At 36.8% G+C, this 19,492-nt stretch overlaps 1 protein-coding gene across 4 annotated transcripts in view; it reads left to right on the top strand.

Annotated features, from left to right (window-relative positions):
• Nucleotides 1–1,071: 1,071 nt before the first annotated feature.
• NUP205 (nucleoporin 205) overlaps nt 1,072–19,492 on the top strand; it is an 80,416-nt gene continuing 61,995 nt past the window's right edge. The window contains exons 1-7 of one of the 4 annotated variants that reach the window (XM_073238398.1): nt 1,072–1,196; nt 9,888–10,030; nt 11,296–11,467; nt 13,905–14,049; nt 14,439–14,598; nt 15,025–15,253; nt 16,948–17,112. In XM_073238398.1, coding sequence (XP_073094499.1) covers nt 1,169–1,196; nt 9,888–10,030; nt 11,296–11,467; nt 13,905–14,049; nt 14,439–14,598; nt 15,025–15,253; nt 16,948–17,112 — 1,042 coding nt within the window. In that variant the 5' untranslated portion in view covers nt 1,072–1,168. Of the gene's footprint in view, nt 1,197–1,256; nt 1,718–9,887; nt 10,031–11,295; nt 11,468–12,675; nt 12,858–13,904; nt 14,050–14,438; nt 14,599–15,024; nt 15,254–16,947; nt 17,113–19,492 lie in introns of those variants that run through there. The other 3 variants (XR_012132090.1, XM_073238397.1, XM_073238399.1) reach the window with 3 other exon arrangements.

Genomic DNA, 19,492 nt, shown 5'->3' with positions numbered 1-19,492 from the left:
CAAGTGACTTTTGTGTTCCAGCTAATGTACATTGTGTCACCCAATATCATTTGTACAAAAGAATGAATATGCCTGGTATTCTTAACAACATACTCTGTGGTTTTGTTTAGATGATTTAATTTTGATTCCCAAACAGTGAAATGGGAATATAAACTCAATTTACTTCCAACCTCGGTAGAATGTTAGAGTCAATAAAGTGAGATTGATTGTAAGGCACATGGAATATCTCTGAGAATAGTAGCTATAATTTTATAATTTCCCTAACAGGATTGTTTAAGGGATTAAATGAGATAATTTAATAATGATTATTATTACTGCTACTACATAATAAGATAATGTAACATTCTTAATAAATACATGGCATATGATAATAAATGGTAAGAACTATATTTTAGTTTGAAAATTAGCACACTGAAATTTAGCAAATGAAAAAAAAAGAAGGCCCAGCTATTTGGGAGTTTAGGTAGAAAAATATTTGCTGTTTATAAAATAACATACGTGGATTCAAAATGATCTCCTATCTTGGAGGTGAAGTACAAGAATTGGCTATGCTATTGAAGTTGGGCATGCATTATTCTCATTTTGTATACATTTGAAAATTTCATAATGAAAGTTTGCCTTATTGCACTTCGGTTTGTTTCACTCAATGCAACTATGTTGATGCAATGCGCTTGGCATATTGAAATGCGATGAAAATTTAGTTTGCCATCCATCAAATAAACAAATGTCTTTTTGAGGTTTAGGTACCTTACCACTCCACTCCCCAGTGTAAGGCAGTAATGCAAGGAAGATTTAATTTGAAATGGAGATGACGATTTGAATTTAAGGTTATAATGTCACGAAAGGGCATTTTTATAAACTTGTCATATATATTTTTCTGTCCCACTTGACCAATTAAATTCACCATTAGAAACTACACGTCCCAGGATGCACTGAAGGATTAATGTCAAGTCGAGGGCCTCAAGGAACTGGTTGCCCTCTACTTATTTGAACGGAAATAGAAGTCGGTGACCCAGAGCCAATTTTGGAGTCCTTGAATGTCTGGGTCGGGAAGCGTGCTGTCCCGAAGGGACACCGTGGTGCCTTTCTGTTCAGGCATCGGCTCGGGCAGCCTCACCTTCTCTGGGGCCTCCGTGCGGCTGGAGCGCTCCGTTAGTACGCCTCCAAGATGGCGGCGCTGTTGGCGGTAAATTCGGGTAAGGGCGGACGGGGTAGAAGGAAAACTGGAGGGAGCAGGGATGTGATCTGTTGTTCTTCGGGGAGAGCTCCTGGCCGTGAAGTTCCTCGGGGCTCAGGCCCCCAGTTGTGCATGATGCCCGCTTTTCCCTAGCTCTGGGCCTACAGTCCCGCCCCTCCCCAGTTTGAGTGGTGCGCGTCGGCATTGCGGCTCATGCCATCGAGATGTTTGAGGATCAAAGCAGGGTTTGGTCCGCTGGAACCTGGCTGCCGTCTCGCGCAGCCCATGGTTGAGTCTGGTCCCTCTGATTCCTCATCCCATAGTGTGTCCGCGGCGCGAATTTCGCCAAGAATCGTGTCTCCGGCAATGAGGTCAGAGGACGCGACATAATTTTCAGCCACAAGCTGAGGCTGAAAACTCGCACCCCAACGTAGGCACCCTGGCCCCCTTTGGAGGTTGGGCGGTCTTGCGGGAAGCGAGCATCCTCAATTATGAATCCTGCAATGCCGAAGGTGGCAGGAAGAGAGTGTCATGGCCTCAGTAGGTAACTCTTAGCTCTGTGGGTGGGGCCTGTCCCTGGATTCTCCTGTACTTTTGGAGCGGTAGCTCTTGGTGGCGGGATGTAATCTAGAAGACAGACAGTAAAGGAACGCTGGAAGATTTGGGGTGGGTTCTCTTGGTGATTCTCAACTTGGGGCGGTATGGTCTCCCGAGGGCATTTTAAAGAGTGGGTGCATTTCGATTGTCACAATTCCTCGGATGCACCGCTCGTGCCCTGTGTGAGGGGCAAGGATGTCAAAAGCATGAACGAGGCCGAGAGGTCCTGAAAACAGGGAATTTCCTGCTCAGAAAGTGAGTGCCTCTATTGGGACACACATAGTCTTGTGGGTGCAATTAAGAGCATTCTGGTAAATGCTTATAGAGAATCTCACTCAAAGGGACTTTCCTGGGCTCCTTTTCTTTCTGTCTTTAATTATGCGGTCATTTTTTGGGGGGCAGGGGTGCTGGTTCTACTTTCCACGACTGATATTCTTGAAAAGTTATCGAAATCTGAGGTTTGCAAATCAAACCATTTCAGGAAGGTTTTGATAAATTATAGTAATGAAGGATCATGTTTACTTAGCACCTGCTATACCCCAGGCACTGGACTAAGGGTTGTACTTGCATTATCTCATTTAATCTCCTTTATACACCAATGGGATAGCTGCTATTAAACACCCCATTTTGCAGATTTAGAAATAAAGGTTTAGAGTGTTTAAGCAATTTTCCCAAGTTTATACAGCTAATGATTCTAAGCCAGTCTTAGGTGTTTAACTATGACATGCTACTACTTAAGCGTAACCAAATTCATTTTATTATATCAAATTTTCATATATCTGAATGCTGGTAATGAAGTTACTTCCTTAATATTGCTGTCCATCCTCCCACCCAGATGTAAACTTAAAAGTAAGGCTTGCTGTTGTACATGTGATTATATGTATTTCTTTAGTATATACATGTCCGAGGTTACTATCATCAAACCACTGAAGGAAAAAGGAAAAGGAATTGTCAACAGCTGCAGAGTATATATTATACAATAAGGCCTTGTGGCAGGAATGTTTAATGGGCAACTTAGGAAACATTTTTAAAAGCTGAGTTAAAATTTTTATTTTAATTAAACATCTTAGGGAAGGAGCAGAAAGGCAGAATGTCCATAGATGAATGAGTAGATAAACTAAAGTGGTATATACATTCAGTGGAATATTACTCAACCTTACAAAGGAAATCTTGTCACATGCTATAACATGAATGAATCTTAAGGACATTACATACAGTAAAGTGAAGTGAGCCAGTCACAATAAAACAGATACTGTATGATTCCACTTACATGAGGTATCTAAAGCCAGTCAAACTCAAAGAAACTGAGATGTCAGTTGCTGGGTGCTGGGAATAGGGGATAATAGGGAGTTGTTTAACTGGAATAGAGTTTTGGTTTTGCAAGATGAAAAAGTTCTGGAAATCTGTTGCGCAGCAATATAAATGCACTTTACACTGCTGAATTGTACACTTAACAATGTTAAGGATGGTAAATTTTACATAAGGTTTTTTTTTTTAACCACAATTCAACAAAATTAAACATGGAGTTGTAGAAGGGGAAAAAATAGAGGTGGTGGAGTTCTGAGACCGATGCTTGAGTTTCAGCATGATTTACTAGAATTGTGACCTGTATGATCCTGGCTGAGAGACATACAGGTATGTGTTGATAAGCAATCATTAACACTGCCTGCAGGTCCTTCCGTGGCAGTCTGGTCCCCCCGACCTATTCACAGTAGTGACTATTTCATACCTTTTCCGCCCTCCTCCAGTCTTTAACCTCCAGCTGACCCCTCACAGTCTCCCTAGTCAGAGAGAAAACCATAGCCAGTAGGCATGATGTCTTTTTTTTTTACCCTCAAAGCTACGAAGCTAGATAAATCTGCACTCTTATAAAAATCAGTTTCCCTGTGTCTTCCTAAGGTAAATCCCACCCTTTCTGTCCTTCCTTTTTTCCTCTTCTCTTTCTTATTTACTTACCTCTCTTTCTTGCTCCTTTTCTTCCGCTAACCTCCCCTCTTTATCTTGATCTCATGCCTCACTCCAGTTACCGCCCTCTTGCTCCTGCCAGTCAAATCTTTCAGGTTTGTCAGTATTTAATGAACTCCATTTCCATACCTCTTCCTCCACCCTCTCTAGTCTCTTCCCATCTTCCTAAACAGTTCTCCATAAGGTCAATCAATATACTCTTCTATTTCACTAAGTCCAGCAGACGTTTTTATTTCTGTTAATCTTGTTTGATCTTTTAGGATAAAGACCAAAATCCTTAACATGGGCTCGGAAGCCCTGCTTGGTGTGGCTGTTGCCTCCCTCACCAAACCCTTATTTTCTGTACTCCAGCTTTCTTGGCCTCGTCAGTTCTTGGAGAGTGCAGGGTTCCCTCCTCACGTGCCGTGAGAGCCCACATGCTGTCCTGTCTTCCTGGAACGCGTGTTATCTCCCACCCCTCAGTTAACCCCTATTTTTGTCTTTTACATTTCAGCCTAGTTGTCATTTCTTCAACGGATCCTTTCCTTACCCGATGTCTTGACTAGGTCACATTTACCTATTTCCCTGAGAACCTCTCCTTCAATATAGCACTTACCAAATTGGGTATTACCCATATATGTGGCACTGTAATCTTGCCAGTACCTATCACATGATGGATGAGTGATATGTGACTTGCTGGAGTTATCCCTAGATATTAAGGAAAAGTATTTCTCTAACAAATCACTAATGTTAAAAATATATATTTAATAATTTAGAAAAGTTTATAGCCTCCTTTCATTTGTAATCAGTCACAGATAGATACTTGCTACAGCTAGCCAAGCCAAAGACCGACTGAAAAAATCTTTGTTGCAGTTGCTTTCTGTGAGGTATTGATGTTAATGATGGATTAAGGAGGCCAGTATACCTGGGGTTTTTGTGTAGATATTTGACCTGTTATTAGATGCTTCCTCATAAAAGAAGGGAAAAGTAGAATTTTTCTCTAGAAACATTGTTTCTTATGCTAAGTATGTATAATAAAAAGAAAATTCATTTTCGAGAGGTTTTCGTGTATATTAAGTATTACTTTTAAAAGCAGAGGATTTACTTTGTCAGATTTTTTAAATAACCTGTGATGGGCTTCACATTTGCCTCAGTCGTTTTTGAGACCACTTCTTTATACCCTGTGCCATTCAGTCACCAATTCTGACCCTCCTACTAATAGGCCTTTCCTTTCTGTTTTATGCTCTAATCCTAGTTCAGGTTCCATCTCCTCATGAGTGGCTTACCCACCGGTCGTCCTTGGTTCCTCACACTTCCTCTTTTAGTTAGTTCATCAGCCACACTATCGCCCTGCAATGCCAGTTTCATTTTGTCATCTATTACTTGAAACTTTTATATTACTACCAGGAAAAATTCCTCCTTGGACTGGAATCCAAGGTTCAAACCTACTCCATCCTTTGCAGTGGGAGAGGGACAAGGAAACGAACTCTGCAGAAGTCAGCCAGTTACCATCCAACTAGTACCTCACAGGTGGTCACCAGGATCCAGGAGCAGGTCCTCATTTTGGCACACTTGGAACTCTGACATTTTCAGTGTATCCAGAGTTGATTGGATCCCAGTAATTGATTTTCTCTAATTTGACTCAAAAGACGGGTATATATTTCCCTGTATGGCCCCAGAAGATGACTGGTTAGCCAGAGACGGGTAAGATTCCTCAAGGGAGGAACAACCTAAGACAGGCACAGTCACAGGGGGGCCATCAGGTGAGAAATTGAGGATCAACAGAGGTGAGGCTTAGAACCTCACCCACCCTGTTTTGAGAGAAATCTTCTGCATCGTGGATGTTTTGTTGCCCTTGTCCAGCTTGGATTAATACTTAGTCTACAGGCACACACCTGATCATCTACATTTGCCCTCTTACAGCACTAAATTATGTTTTCTGCCTTTATCTTGCATCTACCTACCACTTCAGCATTTTATTAAAAAATAATAATAATAATAAGGGAGAAATGTGGGATTCACATATAAATCAAGTATAAAAATCAAACGAAGATACGATATGAGGAGGAGCTTCCGGCATCAGCACTCTCTGGAGGACTTGTGCTGGGGGATGATCATCAAAAAGCCTCCACAGGGATTCGGACGATGCTGCGGTTGTGGCTGCATCCAGCCCACCATCTCCTGGACTTGCCATAAGAATGAGGAGGGAGATGTCTAGGCTGGCATGTGCATACAGTGAGACAACGAATTTGACCGGATCTGTACTGTTGGAACTCAACCAGGAGTTGGGAGGGGTGCAAGTTGTAGCACTCCAAAATCTCATGACTATAGACTATCTATGGTTAAAAGAACATATGGGATGTGAACAGATCCCAGAAATGGGCTGCTTTAATTTGTCTGATGGTTCAAGTACAGTTGGACAATATCCATCATATCATAGATAAATTTTCACAAATGCCTAGGGTGCCTAAATGGTTTTCTTGGCTTCACTGGAGATGGATGGTAATTATAGATTTGCCTTGTTTATGTCACCGTATTCCTATTATGTTAATATATGTGTGCAAATTAGTTAGTAGTTTAAAACCTATACATACTTAAGGTACTCTACAAGAAGATATGTCAAAGAAATAATCAATCCTCCCATGTTTCCTTCATATGCTACATCTATAGCTTTTCTTCTTCCTTCCTAATTACAACCCTTAAATAGAATTCGTGCCTCATATCGAATTTACCGAGTATCATAATTCCTCCAGGTGGTAAAGATACCTTGAGACAAGTGCTGGGCATAGAAGCCACAGGGCATAAATCTGCAAAGAAGTAAAAAGCTAACCTTTGCAAACAATATGGCTTCTCTCTCACTTACCAACTTTACATTTCCCTGTATGGCCCTGGAAGATGACTGGTTAGCCAGAGACGGGTAAGATTCCTCAAGGGAGGAACAACCTAAGACAGGCACAGTCGCAGGGGGGCCATCAGGTGAGAATTTGGGGATCAACAGAGGTGAGGCTCAGAACCTCACCCCCCCTGCTTTGAGAGAAATCTTCTGCATCCGTGGATGTCTTGATGCCCTTGTCTAGCCTGGATTAATACTTAGTCCATAGGCACACACCTGATCATCTGATCATCTACATTTGCCTTCTTACAGCACTAAACTATGTTTTCTACCTTTATCTTGCATCTACCTACCACTTCAGCATTTTATTAAAAATAAAAATAATAATAATAGTAGGAGAAATGGGGGATCAACATATAGATCAAGTACAAAAATCAAACGAATATTCATATTTGACCTGATTGTTTATAGGTCATATTGCATGATCAAAACCGAAAGTTTCTGTGATGACTGCCCTTGTACTGTTCACCATGTAAGAATTTATTCACTATGCAAGAATTCGTTCACCATGTAAGAACTTGTTCGTTATGCTTCAGAAGATTGGAGACTGACGAGAATTAGGCTTGAGATGGATTAATGATTGTACATTGAGCGTTGACCCCCCTATACTGAATTTTACTGTTGTTAACAACCATTTGATCAATAAATATGAGAGATGCCCTCTCAAAAAAAAAAAAAAAAAAATCAAACGAATGATCATGTCTGACTTGATTGTTTATAGTTCATGGTGCGTGATCAAAACTGAAAGTTTCTGTGATAGGACTGCCCTTGCACTGTTCACCATGTACGAGCTTATTCACTATGTAAGAACTTGTTCATTATGCTTCAGAAGATTGGAGACTGTTGAGAATTAGGCTTGGGGTTGATTAATGATTATGCATTGAGTCCCCTATACAGAATTTTATAGTTGTTAACAACCATTTGATCAATAAATGTGAGAGGTGCCCTCTCAAAAAAAAAAAGATGGGTATATAAACCACTATTCCAATTGATCTTTAGTGGGAAGTACATCTGTATGCATATTCATGTGGGTTTGTCAGTCCTTTTTTTTGTCCTAGAATTTTATATGACAAGCTGTATTTTTTGATATGAGCAAAGTACAGAGTTGGATGATCACTCTACATGCAAGGTCTAGACATCCTGATTTCCATTCCCCCACATCCTTCCACCAAAGACCTGACCTGTCACTTCTGTCCTGTACTTCAGATGAGGTTAGGTTCCCTCTTTATGTTCTCCTAGCACTCTGTGCTTCTCCATCGTAGCTTTTATTATACTGATAATTGTTTTTTGAATTCAGTGTTTGCCATCTGTCAGTTGTTCTATAAGTTCCATGAGGCCTGAGATCCTGTCTGTCTTGCTCATTCTGTAGTCCCTGCACATAGAAGGATCTCAGTAAATATTTGAGTAAATGAATGATCCAGCTTGCCTGGTTTAGTCTGTCCTCTCCCTGCACATCCCCCTTTAGGAAAAAAAAATTTCTCAGTACATTGCCTTCTTTTGACAGCCTTATTCATAGGATTGTAATGCATTTAATTAGGATAGTTATCTTTCATGTCATTCTTATGGTCCTGGTAGCTTTATTTGGGCTTGTGTTTTCTCAGAAAGCTGTCAGACATGTTGACTAGCCAGCTTTTATAGTTTAGGCTATAGTTAGTTCGAGGGTTCATCTGTTGAGTGACTGGTTTTGTCAAGTTTCCCTTTCAGAGTCTTCATAAACACACATGGGTATCATATCTGATTGTTTGCAAACAGAAACTTGAGGCTTTCAGAAATCTTGGGCTTTCATACAGTGGCCCTTGGGTACATTCAGTGGGTCCCCCTCCAAAAAAGGGAACAACGCAATATATCAGTGTGCTGATACAATAAATCAATGAATATTAATATTTTATATAGAACTTTTGCTTCAGTTTTGCATGTATGTGTGTACTGGATTGAGATATAGCATATTTCTTACTGTAGATTATAGTTACAGTTTGAAAGCCACCACTCTGAGCTCTCCATTTCACTATGGCCCTTTGAATTCTCTAATTTACTTATCTGTTTTTGAATCTTAGCTCCCACTTTTCCTTGGCTGTTTTTTGTCACCTAGATTTTCCCTATCCTTCAAATTGCTGCCCAAGTGCAGCCATCCTTTAGAACTCTTTAAACCTCATTTTGAGCTTTTGAAATTCTTATATTTTTTCGTGGCAACAATCATACTTCTTTTTTGTGTTTTTATTGAAATATTTCACTTATGTACGCTTTGCTCCCAGTCACACTGTTGGTTTAAATGAGTTTTTAGAGATCAGTGTTTATTTATGGAGCCTAAGTGTGGTTTTTTTTGGTAAGTGGATTTGGTTGAATTTAGATGAATTTGCCTAGGTATGTCAATATGTGATCTTATTTTCTTTATTTACCAGGTAAATCTGAAATGACCTAAATTCATCTCAAACATTTTTACTTTCCAAGTATTTTGTGTAGAAGCATTTAACTTAGGGGTTAGGGCATGTTCTGATGCTAAACTGCATGGATTCATGACCTTATCCAGTGTGACCTTGATGAGTTTCTTGACTTCCTTGCCTCAGTTTCTATATCTATAAAATAGAGGAAGACAGCGCTGACCTCATACTGTTCTGAAATAAAATAATAATGTAAAGAGTTCAGTAGTACATAGCAAATGCTCATTATTACTATTGTTACTCTTTTTACAAATCAAATTGTGAATTCTTATATAAAAATATCCATGTTTATGCTGTTTTTTAATAAAGCTAGTATCTCAGCCAAAGTAAAGTACTTTTTTTTCAATTGTCAAGTATTACAGAATCTGATTTTTGCCATACTACTTTTTTTTATGTGGATGGTAGTGAGGGTGGATAGGCACTTAACGTTTATTGAGTGCCTATGATATGTGAGGCCCTGTGTGGTGTGTTTTATCTTGTTTATTTCATTTAATCCGTCTAATCCTATGAGGCAAATGGTGTCCCTATTTTATATATAAACTGAAGTTTAAAGAGGTTGTCTCTTCACTCCATGTTGTATAACTATTAAAATGGGAAACCAGATTTAGCTGATATTCTAATTTAAAGTCAGGAGTTCCTTTATATTAAGTTAGATAAAATGATGTTTACATTGTTACTTGGGAATTCTAGTAAATGTGCCTTTATATTGTTTAAGGTTTGTATGTAACTCTGTATATTTAAAAGTAGCTGTGAGCATGACTAAAATATATAGACTAAAACCTTACATTATTTTCCAAATATATGTGTCATTTGATGCTGATTTTATTTTTTCTTTAAGCTGCTAGTCTGTGGGGTCCTTACAAAGATATTTGGCAAACAGTGGGAAATGCTCTGTGGAGAAGACAACCTGAAGCTGTCCACCTTCTTGACATGATTTTGAAGAAACACAAACCTGACTTCATCTCATTGTTCAAAAACCCAGTAGGAAATTCTCTTTTTTGTTTCTTGGGATTTGCCTTTTTTTAAAGATTGAGGAGCAGTTCAAGTCTTAGTGCATGTTTATAAAATATATTACTTGACCATGTCCATTGCTTCAAGTTTTCTCTAAACATGTAATTTTTCCTAGGAGCAGTAATTATCTTCTTTTTGTTTTCTGTAGAAGTTAATATTGTATTTATCTCTACCTATGAAACATTAATTGAATATGACTTAGAAAGTTCAGTATATTCCAAAAATATGAGTTACCTTGGAATTTCTGATGTATAGTAAATACATCTAAGCTCAGTTAAGATTATTTTATTTATTTCCAGGTGCATCAACATTTTAACTCTTCATAATGTTATCTAAGTTGTGTTAGCTGAACTACTTAATTCTTATGTATCATTAATCTCTGCATTTTGAAATCCTCAAGCAGGCATAGAGTGCTTCAGCAGAGGGAATTCATATTTGGAAACTCCTTTGCTTGCTGTTTGGCAATTTTCTGTTACAAACTAACCAGACCAGCTAAGAACTATTAGGGGTTTGTCTTACCAGAAATGGCCTTCTGCTTTTTCAGTTGTTTTTTTGCTCCCTTTAGTAGAGAGAACCTTAGCTTGGAAGCCAGTTGGTAGAGCTCAGTTCTAGTCTAGGTTCTACACTAAAGGTGTAGACCTACAGGGAAGTTACCTGACTTATCTGGGCATTAGTTTTCCCATCCTTTAAAGAAGAGTTGGATTAAATGACCTTTTGTGGTCTTTTTCAAGGTGTAAATTTTTAAGATTTTTATCATTGATCAAGTAATTCTATACTATGCCATTTGTTAAATATTTGAACCAAGACTTTTGGGGAATAAGGTTACATTCTAAATAATATTTTAATAAACTATCATTAGTCCTATAATCAGTTCAATAATTCATATATCCATTTGCTATTTCCCCTCTTGGAGACCTATTATTTTTACCTATTAAGTATATAATTGGAAGAATTCCTTAGAAACTTGAAAAATATTGTTACTTTGTGTGCTTTCTCAAGATTTTGTAGTTCACAGTTTAGCAGAAGCAGTTCTTGGAAAAGTAGTAATAGTATAAAAAGTTGAAGGTAACTCAAAATGTTACCTTATAATAGACTAATTGTAGATTATCTGATAAGCAATACTGTTTTTGGTCGTGTTATCAAACTGCCTTATCATTAACTTCTCTAGGTAACAATTTAAGACCTTGTCTCCAGTATACTGTTTTCATTACATGATCTTGTATTTACCTTTGTAGCCAAAAAATGTTCAACAACACGAGAAGGTTGAGAAAGCCAGTACAGAGGGAGTCGCCATCCAGGGTCAACAGGGGACCCGACTGCTTCCTGAACAGCTCATTAAAGAGGCCTTTATCCTCAGTGACCTTTTTGATATTGGAGAATTGGCAGCTGTTGAGCTTCTGCTGGCTGGTAGGTTGGCATTTAGCTGAACGTGTAGCAAGGTAGTACAGAATTATAAAATTATTCACTGGGAGTTTAAAGCACATATCATTTAGATCCCAGAATAGCTTCTAAAGATGTAGTTTATTTGAAAAACTATATTCAAGATATTTCCTGTTGTTAATCTTTGAATCAGGGTAGGCTTTAGTAATTGGAGTTGTTAAAGGTGATGTAACTGGTTTAAGATAGGCTTTTGCTTGGTAATTTACTAGCAAAGAATCATTGATGACTGCATCTCCGAAATTTAATAGCACGAACATTTATTGTCATATAATGAGTAAGAAGGTATTTTTGGAGTTTCTTTTTTGAGAGGGTGATTCAGATAATGAGTAGGTCAAAAATTAGATCATTTTAATAATACTAAGAACTAGGAAGAAAATAAAATAAGGCTGTATAGATATATATATATCCCTACATAGATATATGGGTACAGTGGGATACAAAGAGATGTGCTGTGGTATGGGGCAACTCTCACTACCTCCACTTAGTTAGGGAAAGCCTCTGAGATTGGGCCATTTGACCTGAGACCTGCAAGATGATGAGGTGCCCGAGCTGTCAGGAGAGGATGTTGCAGCAGAGCGAACAGCAGCGGCTTGAGGTGAGAACAAAGGCTCACTGAAGGATGAAAAGACCCCTGTGGCGGCAGCATCACACCCAAGGGGGAGAGTGAAGAAAGATGAGGCTACTGTAGGAATTAGATCATGGCCTATTTTGCAAGCCACAAAAATTATTGGAATTTTATTCTAATAGCAATGGGAAGTTGTTGACAGGGGCTTTAATCAGAAGAATTACATAATCCAGAATAATTTTAAAATTTCTCTGGTTTCTATATAGAAAAAAGATTGGAATTAACATAAAATAAGCAATTTAATTATGGGGATACTTCATTTTATTGCACTTCACTTTAGTTGCCTCACAGATACTGCATCTCTTACACATTGAAGGTTTCTGACAACCCTGAATGGAGCAAGTCTGTTGGCGCCATTTTTTCAGTAGCATTTGCTCACTTTGTGTCTCTGCCACATTTTTGTAATTCTTGCAATATTTCAAACTTTTTCTTTGTTATGATGTTCTATGGTCAGCGATTATGACTCACTGAAAGCTCAGATGATAAAGTATTTTTTAACTGAGGTATGTACTTTTTTTTTTAGACAGTGCTATTGCACACTTAATAGACTGTAGTATAAATTTAACTTTTTTATGTACTGGGAAACCAGAAATTCATTGGACCCACTTTACTGTGATAATTCACTTTATTGGGATGGTCTGGGACTGAATCCACAATATCCCTGAGGTCTGCCTATATAACAGAGGAGCCATGTGGTCATTTTAACTGAAAGAAAGTCTGGAATGTATAAAGGTATGTGGCCGCCAAAATCGTTTTTGACGTAAGGCTGTATTACAAGAAGCATGATTCTGAGAATGAGAAAGATAATGTTCTCTTTCTACAGTAGTCGTGTTAACTGGATATGCTTGAGTTTTAACTCAGAATTTCGGTTTAACAAATATTTGTTTTATGTCACTCATGGGCCAGGGACTGTGTTAAGACCCCAGAGATAGAAAGATGAATAAAACCTCAACTACTGTTAAGGAGCTCATAGTCGAGGAATTGAAAAAGACATGGAAACAAATAATTATGACACAATTAAGTGCATTAATGCCAGTTTATGCAATATTTAATCATGGTCCAGAGGGAAGGGGATTAAATTGACCTCAGGTGGTACAGAGATCACAAAGATCATGAGGCCTAAAGTAGGTGTTGAGAAACGGGGAGGCATACGTCAGGAGAAACAGATGTGCACTCAGGAGGACAAAGGGCATCCAGGCAGAAGAAAGCGCCTATTTGGAGGAGTGAGACAGTGAGATGAGTCTGGGGAACAGGAGGAGTGGAGTGATTGGGCTAAGAGGAGAAGAAAGCCATTGGAAATGGCACAGAAAGTATAGGTAAGGTACTCTAGGAAAGACAGAGTGGAACTTACTCAGAGGAGAACAGTTAAAGGAGCTAATAAACTTGGAATGTAAGAAAAGGTTATTTACTTTTTAGAGAAAACTGTAGGGGAAGAAATTTCAGGTATATGAAAGATTTCATGTGAAAGAGAGCAAAATGGGCATTAAATAATGTTAGATTCAGTGAATAACAGTGAAACCAAAGATTTTTACCCAGCAGATGGAGATCTTAGATGAAGATGAAATGGAGAGTTTGGGAAATGATAAATCCCATGTTACTGCTGGTTTTCCGGCATAAGCTGGATGGCCTCTTGAATATGTTGGGGAAGGAGTAAAACTGGTTGTTGAAGTAAAGAGAGGACCCGGAGGACCCCTTAAACTCTGAGATTCTGGGATTTCTTTCTCATCCTAATTACGTATGTGTTTATTGACCAAATTATTTCTCAATGTCCTTTTCTAGGAGAGCACCAACAGCCACATTTTCCTGGCCTCACCAGAGGATTAGTAGCTGTTCTTTTATACTGGGATGGAAAGAGGTGCATCGCAAATTCCCTGAAAATCTTGATACAGTCAAGACGAGGAAAGACATGGACCCTTGAACTCAGGTCTGTTTGCTTCTTAGGATCTCAGGGGTTAATTAGAGATTATTTGGAGCATCATTATTCTAATTATAATTTGAAATCACAGAAATTTATCCTTAGTATGCATAATTTAAGTAAAATAAAATATGTAACATAAGCTGAGTAGTAAATCCTTCTGCCAAGAGTGACAATTTAAGTCTGCTTTATTTTGTCTACAAATAAGAAAGAATTGAGTTTTTTCATGGTTGAAAGTTTACTGAAGCCCAGTAATCTAGAAAGATATAAAGAGCTAGGTTATAATTCATCCTGGTCATTTCCAGTAATGCAATATTATTGTCAAAAGCACATTTGCTCTATCTTGGAATTATAAACATTACTGTTCATTATAACTGTCTTTACTGATTTCATTACAGTCCAGAGCTGGTTTCCATTACAACACGCTTTACAGATGAGCTGATGGAGCAAGGATTGACCTATAAAGTCCTTACTCTGGTGTCCCAGATTGATGTGAACAATGAGTTTGAGAAACTACAGCGTGAGAGAGGATTGGGCAGTGAAAAACATCGCAAAGAGGCAAGGGTTCACTGAGATTAATTCATGGGTTGTCTTTGTCAAATCTCATAGGTAGAAATGTCATGACAATCAGAACATTCTAATACAGGTTTAGGAAAATTGATTAATGCACATCAAAGGGTGTGGGCAGCTGCATTCAAAATGGACTTGCAGTTGTTTCAGTTTCTTCGTAGGCACTTATCTGTCATTCTAGCTTCTTTTCTGGAATGAACTCTCTAAGAAATTGTTCATCGTGTAGAGGAGTTTGGAACTTAAAATGGAGAATTAGTGATACTTTTTTTTAAGAATTCTGGAGATGAGATTTTAGGGTCACTTGTGGATTCAGATTTATTTAGTTAGCTTTTATGAAAGAGAGTTTACTTTTTTAAATAAGAAGGCTTCACTGTAATTTATTTATGTTGATAATCATACACTTTTATTTTCTAGGTTTCTGATCTCATCAAGGAGTGCAGGCAGTCTCTGGCAGAAAGTCTTTTTGCCTGGGCATGCCAGTCACCTTTAGGCAAAGATGACACTCTACTCCTAATTGGATATTTGGAAAGAGTGACAGTTGAGGCAAATGGTTCATTGGATGCAGTGAACCTGGCTCTTCTTATGGCACTTCTATACTGCTTTGATATCAGTTTTATAGAACAAGGCACAGAGGAACGAGATGGTACTGGATTTTATACCTAGTAATACATTTATTTTTTAAAATCACATAAAAAGTTGTTGTCAGTCACATTTAGTAGTTGAAACTACCCTAAAATGAAATAGATATAATAGATTGTTAATTGCTAAAATAAAAAGCTATATGTTTTATTCCACTGTGTGCAGTTCATCCATATTTGAATATTTAGATATTAGATCACATTTTAAAAATAACTGCAACCCTCTTAGATGTTTCTGTTGTCCTTTTGAGTTTTGAAATGGGAAAGTGTAACACACGTTCATGAGCTGTGCATGTTTAGTTTGCTTAATTGCTCATTTTTTCACTGTGTGTTCACATTTTAAACCTTTCATGAAAACATCTGAAGGGAGGATAACTATTATTTTTGGTAATGTATCATCTTTGACTTAACATTTTTTCTGAAGAAGATTAAAATTTTATATGGTAACCATATAAACAATTATTGCTTAGAACTGAGTATCTCAAAAATTATTCCCATAAGGAATATTATTGCCATTTAATGTCATAGTTTTTGTAATTGTGCCAGTGGTTATTCCCTGTCACTTTTGATTATATCATCAACATCTCCTCTTAGGAGCTATGTGAGAACAGACATTTCCCACACCTTTGGTGACCATCTTTAGCCATTAGGAAAGGCTTATTGAAACTACCCCTTGACCTCCAGTCAGGTTGTCCCAGAGTACTTTGTCACAGAAGTAGCACCTATGCTCATAAAGGAACTCTGCCAGTTAATGCATTGGTCAGATTTCCTGTATTGAATGAAATGGAGCATAGAAGTAAGTGTGGATAGGCTGTGTAAATGGAAGTTTGTAATCTGGGACTTTGTAAAGCTAAATGGAATGTCTGGAAAGTTTCATAGGCTAAGATGTAAGGTTTTTTGCATTAGTTATAATTGTATCAATGTAGCATGCTTATATTGATTGGCTCATTTTAATTATAATTTGTTCTATATTCTTTGATTAATAAGTGGGAGGTGAATTATTAGTACATGTACAGTAGTAGACAAACTTTCAAAATAGAAGAAATTAAAGGATATGTTCTTACTGGTTAAATGTTGGGAACCACTGAACTAATTAATCACAAAATGATATCAAAAGGAAGTATAAGGCATAATAAAGTAAAATTAAGTGAATTCTTAGGTAACGGTGTTTCTCATTATTTTAGTATTTTGAATTCTGTGCTTGCTTAAAGTACCATAGTGTAATTGACTATAAATTGAAAATTATTTAGCTATTTCATTTATGTTATAATCAGAGTAGATACTTGTTTGCAATTTGTATCCTTTGTTTTGGTCAGTTTTCGCTAGATATTTTAAATTCATGCTAGCATTTAGTAAATTCCAGCTTTTTTTTTTTGAACTTTTAATTAGTATTGATTTATATTAGAATTCATATACAGAGAAAATGAGTAGCTCTTTTAACTAGTGTTCTAATATTTTTCTACTACACTTATAAAAACTGTTGAAAACAACGAAATTTAGGATTATTGTAGATTTCCTCTAAATTTTATTTTGTATAAATATTTATGGTAGTGTACTTTCTGGTTTGTCAAACATTAATATTAGTCATAATTCTTTGATGAGTATATTCTGATCTTCTGATTTTTAGACATTATTCCTGTATATTAAAAGTGAGAATTTCTTTACTTTTTGGTAGAGTGGTCTATTTTTGTGTTTTCAGATAAGATTCATCAACTCCCACTCTTGACAGAGAGACAATACATTGCAACAATTCACTCTCGCCTTCAAGACTCACAGCCTTGGAAACTGCCTGGACTGCAAGCCACTGTTAGGCTTGCCTGGGCACTGGCTTTGAGGGGAATATCTCAGCTACCAGATGTGACAGGTAAACTGATTGTAGGTAATGTTGTTATGAGAAAGAACATACCAGCCTTAATGGTATTTTGGAAGAGTGTGTTACCTTTCAGTGGATGTAAGCTTGAACATAAGAAGGTATCTAGAATTGTATTAAATGAAACTTTGTAAATGTGAAATACTGTCCATTTTTTCTTTTTGTCTCCCAAAGGAAATTATGTGAAATATTTCCCTTATGTGGAGCCAGTGACAATTCTTTCAGCTTCTTTTTTTCCTTAAGAGTTTAAAAATTGAAATGACAGCATCACAATTGAAATTATTCCACTTGTTTTACTTTTTTCTTTTTTTTTCCCACAAATTAATTTTTTACAATGTATCAAATTAGAAACGTATTACTTTAAAAATACAGTATATTAGAAAGGAGATTTTTGGATGGATCAGGAATGGTTATGGAATTCTTACTTTTAACAGTCTTTTAACCACTGTAGCATATCCTATTCTGCTGTTTACATTCATGTAATTATCTAACTCATAGCGGCTTACTCTTAACAGGATGAGGTTTATACTTTTGTTGTAATTTGAAGCCCAAAGAACTGTCACTTGTTTTTATGTTAAATCTGGAAAGATTTCATTAAGGTTTATTATTCATGTCAATGTTTTCTATTCCTGGAGTGTCAGCAGATTCCAGTATCTTACCAATTGTGTGATTCAAGAACATTTTGTTCACTGGTGTCAGTGCTGTCCCCGAGGGGGCTGCAGAAAGCATTTTTTGTTTTACGAGTCTTACTTTGGCCAAGTGCTTTTTATATTAAACTTGATAGATGGCTAACTAGATATTTCTATTCATGTAGAAATTCTGTTTCTGAACTATATATCCTTTATTAATTTACAAGTTTTATTTAGTACTTTCTGGCATAAAATTAACTTTTAAACTTTTAAGTGTCTATGTGATAGTTAATCAGATGTATGTACTGTAACTGACTGTACCATTGCCCTAATCTTGAGAGGCACAGTAGAATATGTTACAGTTTGCTGTATAATAATAGGTAAGAATAGACTAGGAACTCAGACCCAGTTTCAAGTCCCAGATTTTGGCTATTTAATCTCTTGAGTTTTATATGCTCATACTTTTTTATGAGCTCTAATAATTAGGAGTATTGTAATTAACATTTTTAAACTTAAAGATTTTTCTGTAAATCTGAATTTTAAAAATTGCTAGCAAAGATGAATAATTTACCTTTTATTGCACAAATGGTCATTTCTTGAAATAATATAGATAAGTTTTAACAGTGGTCTCAAATTTAAAAAATGAGTCTCTACTCTCTTCATAGACTTCTGAAAAATTTATTAAACATCTTTACTACATTAATTTATATGCAGTGTGCTTGGAATTTTTCTGAAACTACAAAGTTTTGATGCACTGTTTTTTAGACATTAAAACTTAATTTACATTAAGATATTAATGCTGCTTTATTACCTAAATAGTCTTCAAGAAATAGTTCTTTAAGTAACCATCATGCAATTTTTAATTCTAGTATTTCTGAACTCAAGTGGTTTGGAATTAATCATTATTATTAACATTTATTAGTAATTTTAATTATTATTAGTCATAATAAAGAATTAAAAGACTTTTTTTCTCAAGGAGTTTGTATAATATGAGTAGATATACAGGCTTTACTTCAAAATGCAAAACAAAACAAAAAAAATAGAAAAAAAACATCTATTTTCCTCTTCTTGAGATTGTTCTGGCTTATATCTATTCCTAACACTTTTGAAGTCAACAAAAATGTGCTTTCTGCAGCACAGTAGTATGTATTTGGTCTCTATGACAGTCAAGCAGAATAAGCTATGTAGCACTTCTTTTCCAAAGCCAGATTATCACAAAATTATGTAGCGATTTTATATGTAAAATTTAAAAGAAGTAATCAGCAATGTATTTCCTAGTTGAAGGACACAATGCCACTTATGACATGCTCTTGTCAAAAAAACTGAATGTTGATCAAGTCTCTTTAGATCAAACTACCAATTATTAGTATATCGGGAGGACAGAGGAACGTTAACTACACCCCTGGGATACATCCCGAACCACATTGTGGCAAACTGTGTAGTGCAAAAGCCCAAGCTTCTTCAGCAAATAAAGGGCAAGGGAAAATTTAAAAAGATGTAGGAGCAGCCGGCAGATGTACCTGTGAACTGCAGTGTGTAGATCCTCCTTGGCTCCTGATGTAAGCAAACATACTGCACAAAAGAGAAAAAGCAAAAACCATAACCAGGATCTTTCATAACATTGATGAGACAATTGTAAATTTGACTACTGCCTGGATATTTGATATTGGGAGTTATTTTTTAAGATAACATAGTGGTATTATGTATGTGTATGGTTTATTTTTCTTCTGTTTTTAAAGTTAACC

The sequence above is a fragment of the Manis javanica genome, chromosome 6, assembly GCF_040802235.1.
Source record: "Manis javanica isolate MJ-LG chromosome 6, MJ_LKY, whole genome shotgun sequence".
Lineage (NCBI taxonomy): Eukaryota > Metazoa > Chordata > Mammalia > Pholidota > Manidae > Manis > Manis javanica.
This window is presented reverse-complemented; position numbering and strand designations above follow the sequence as displayed.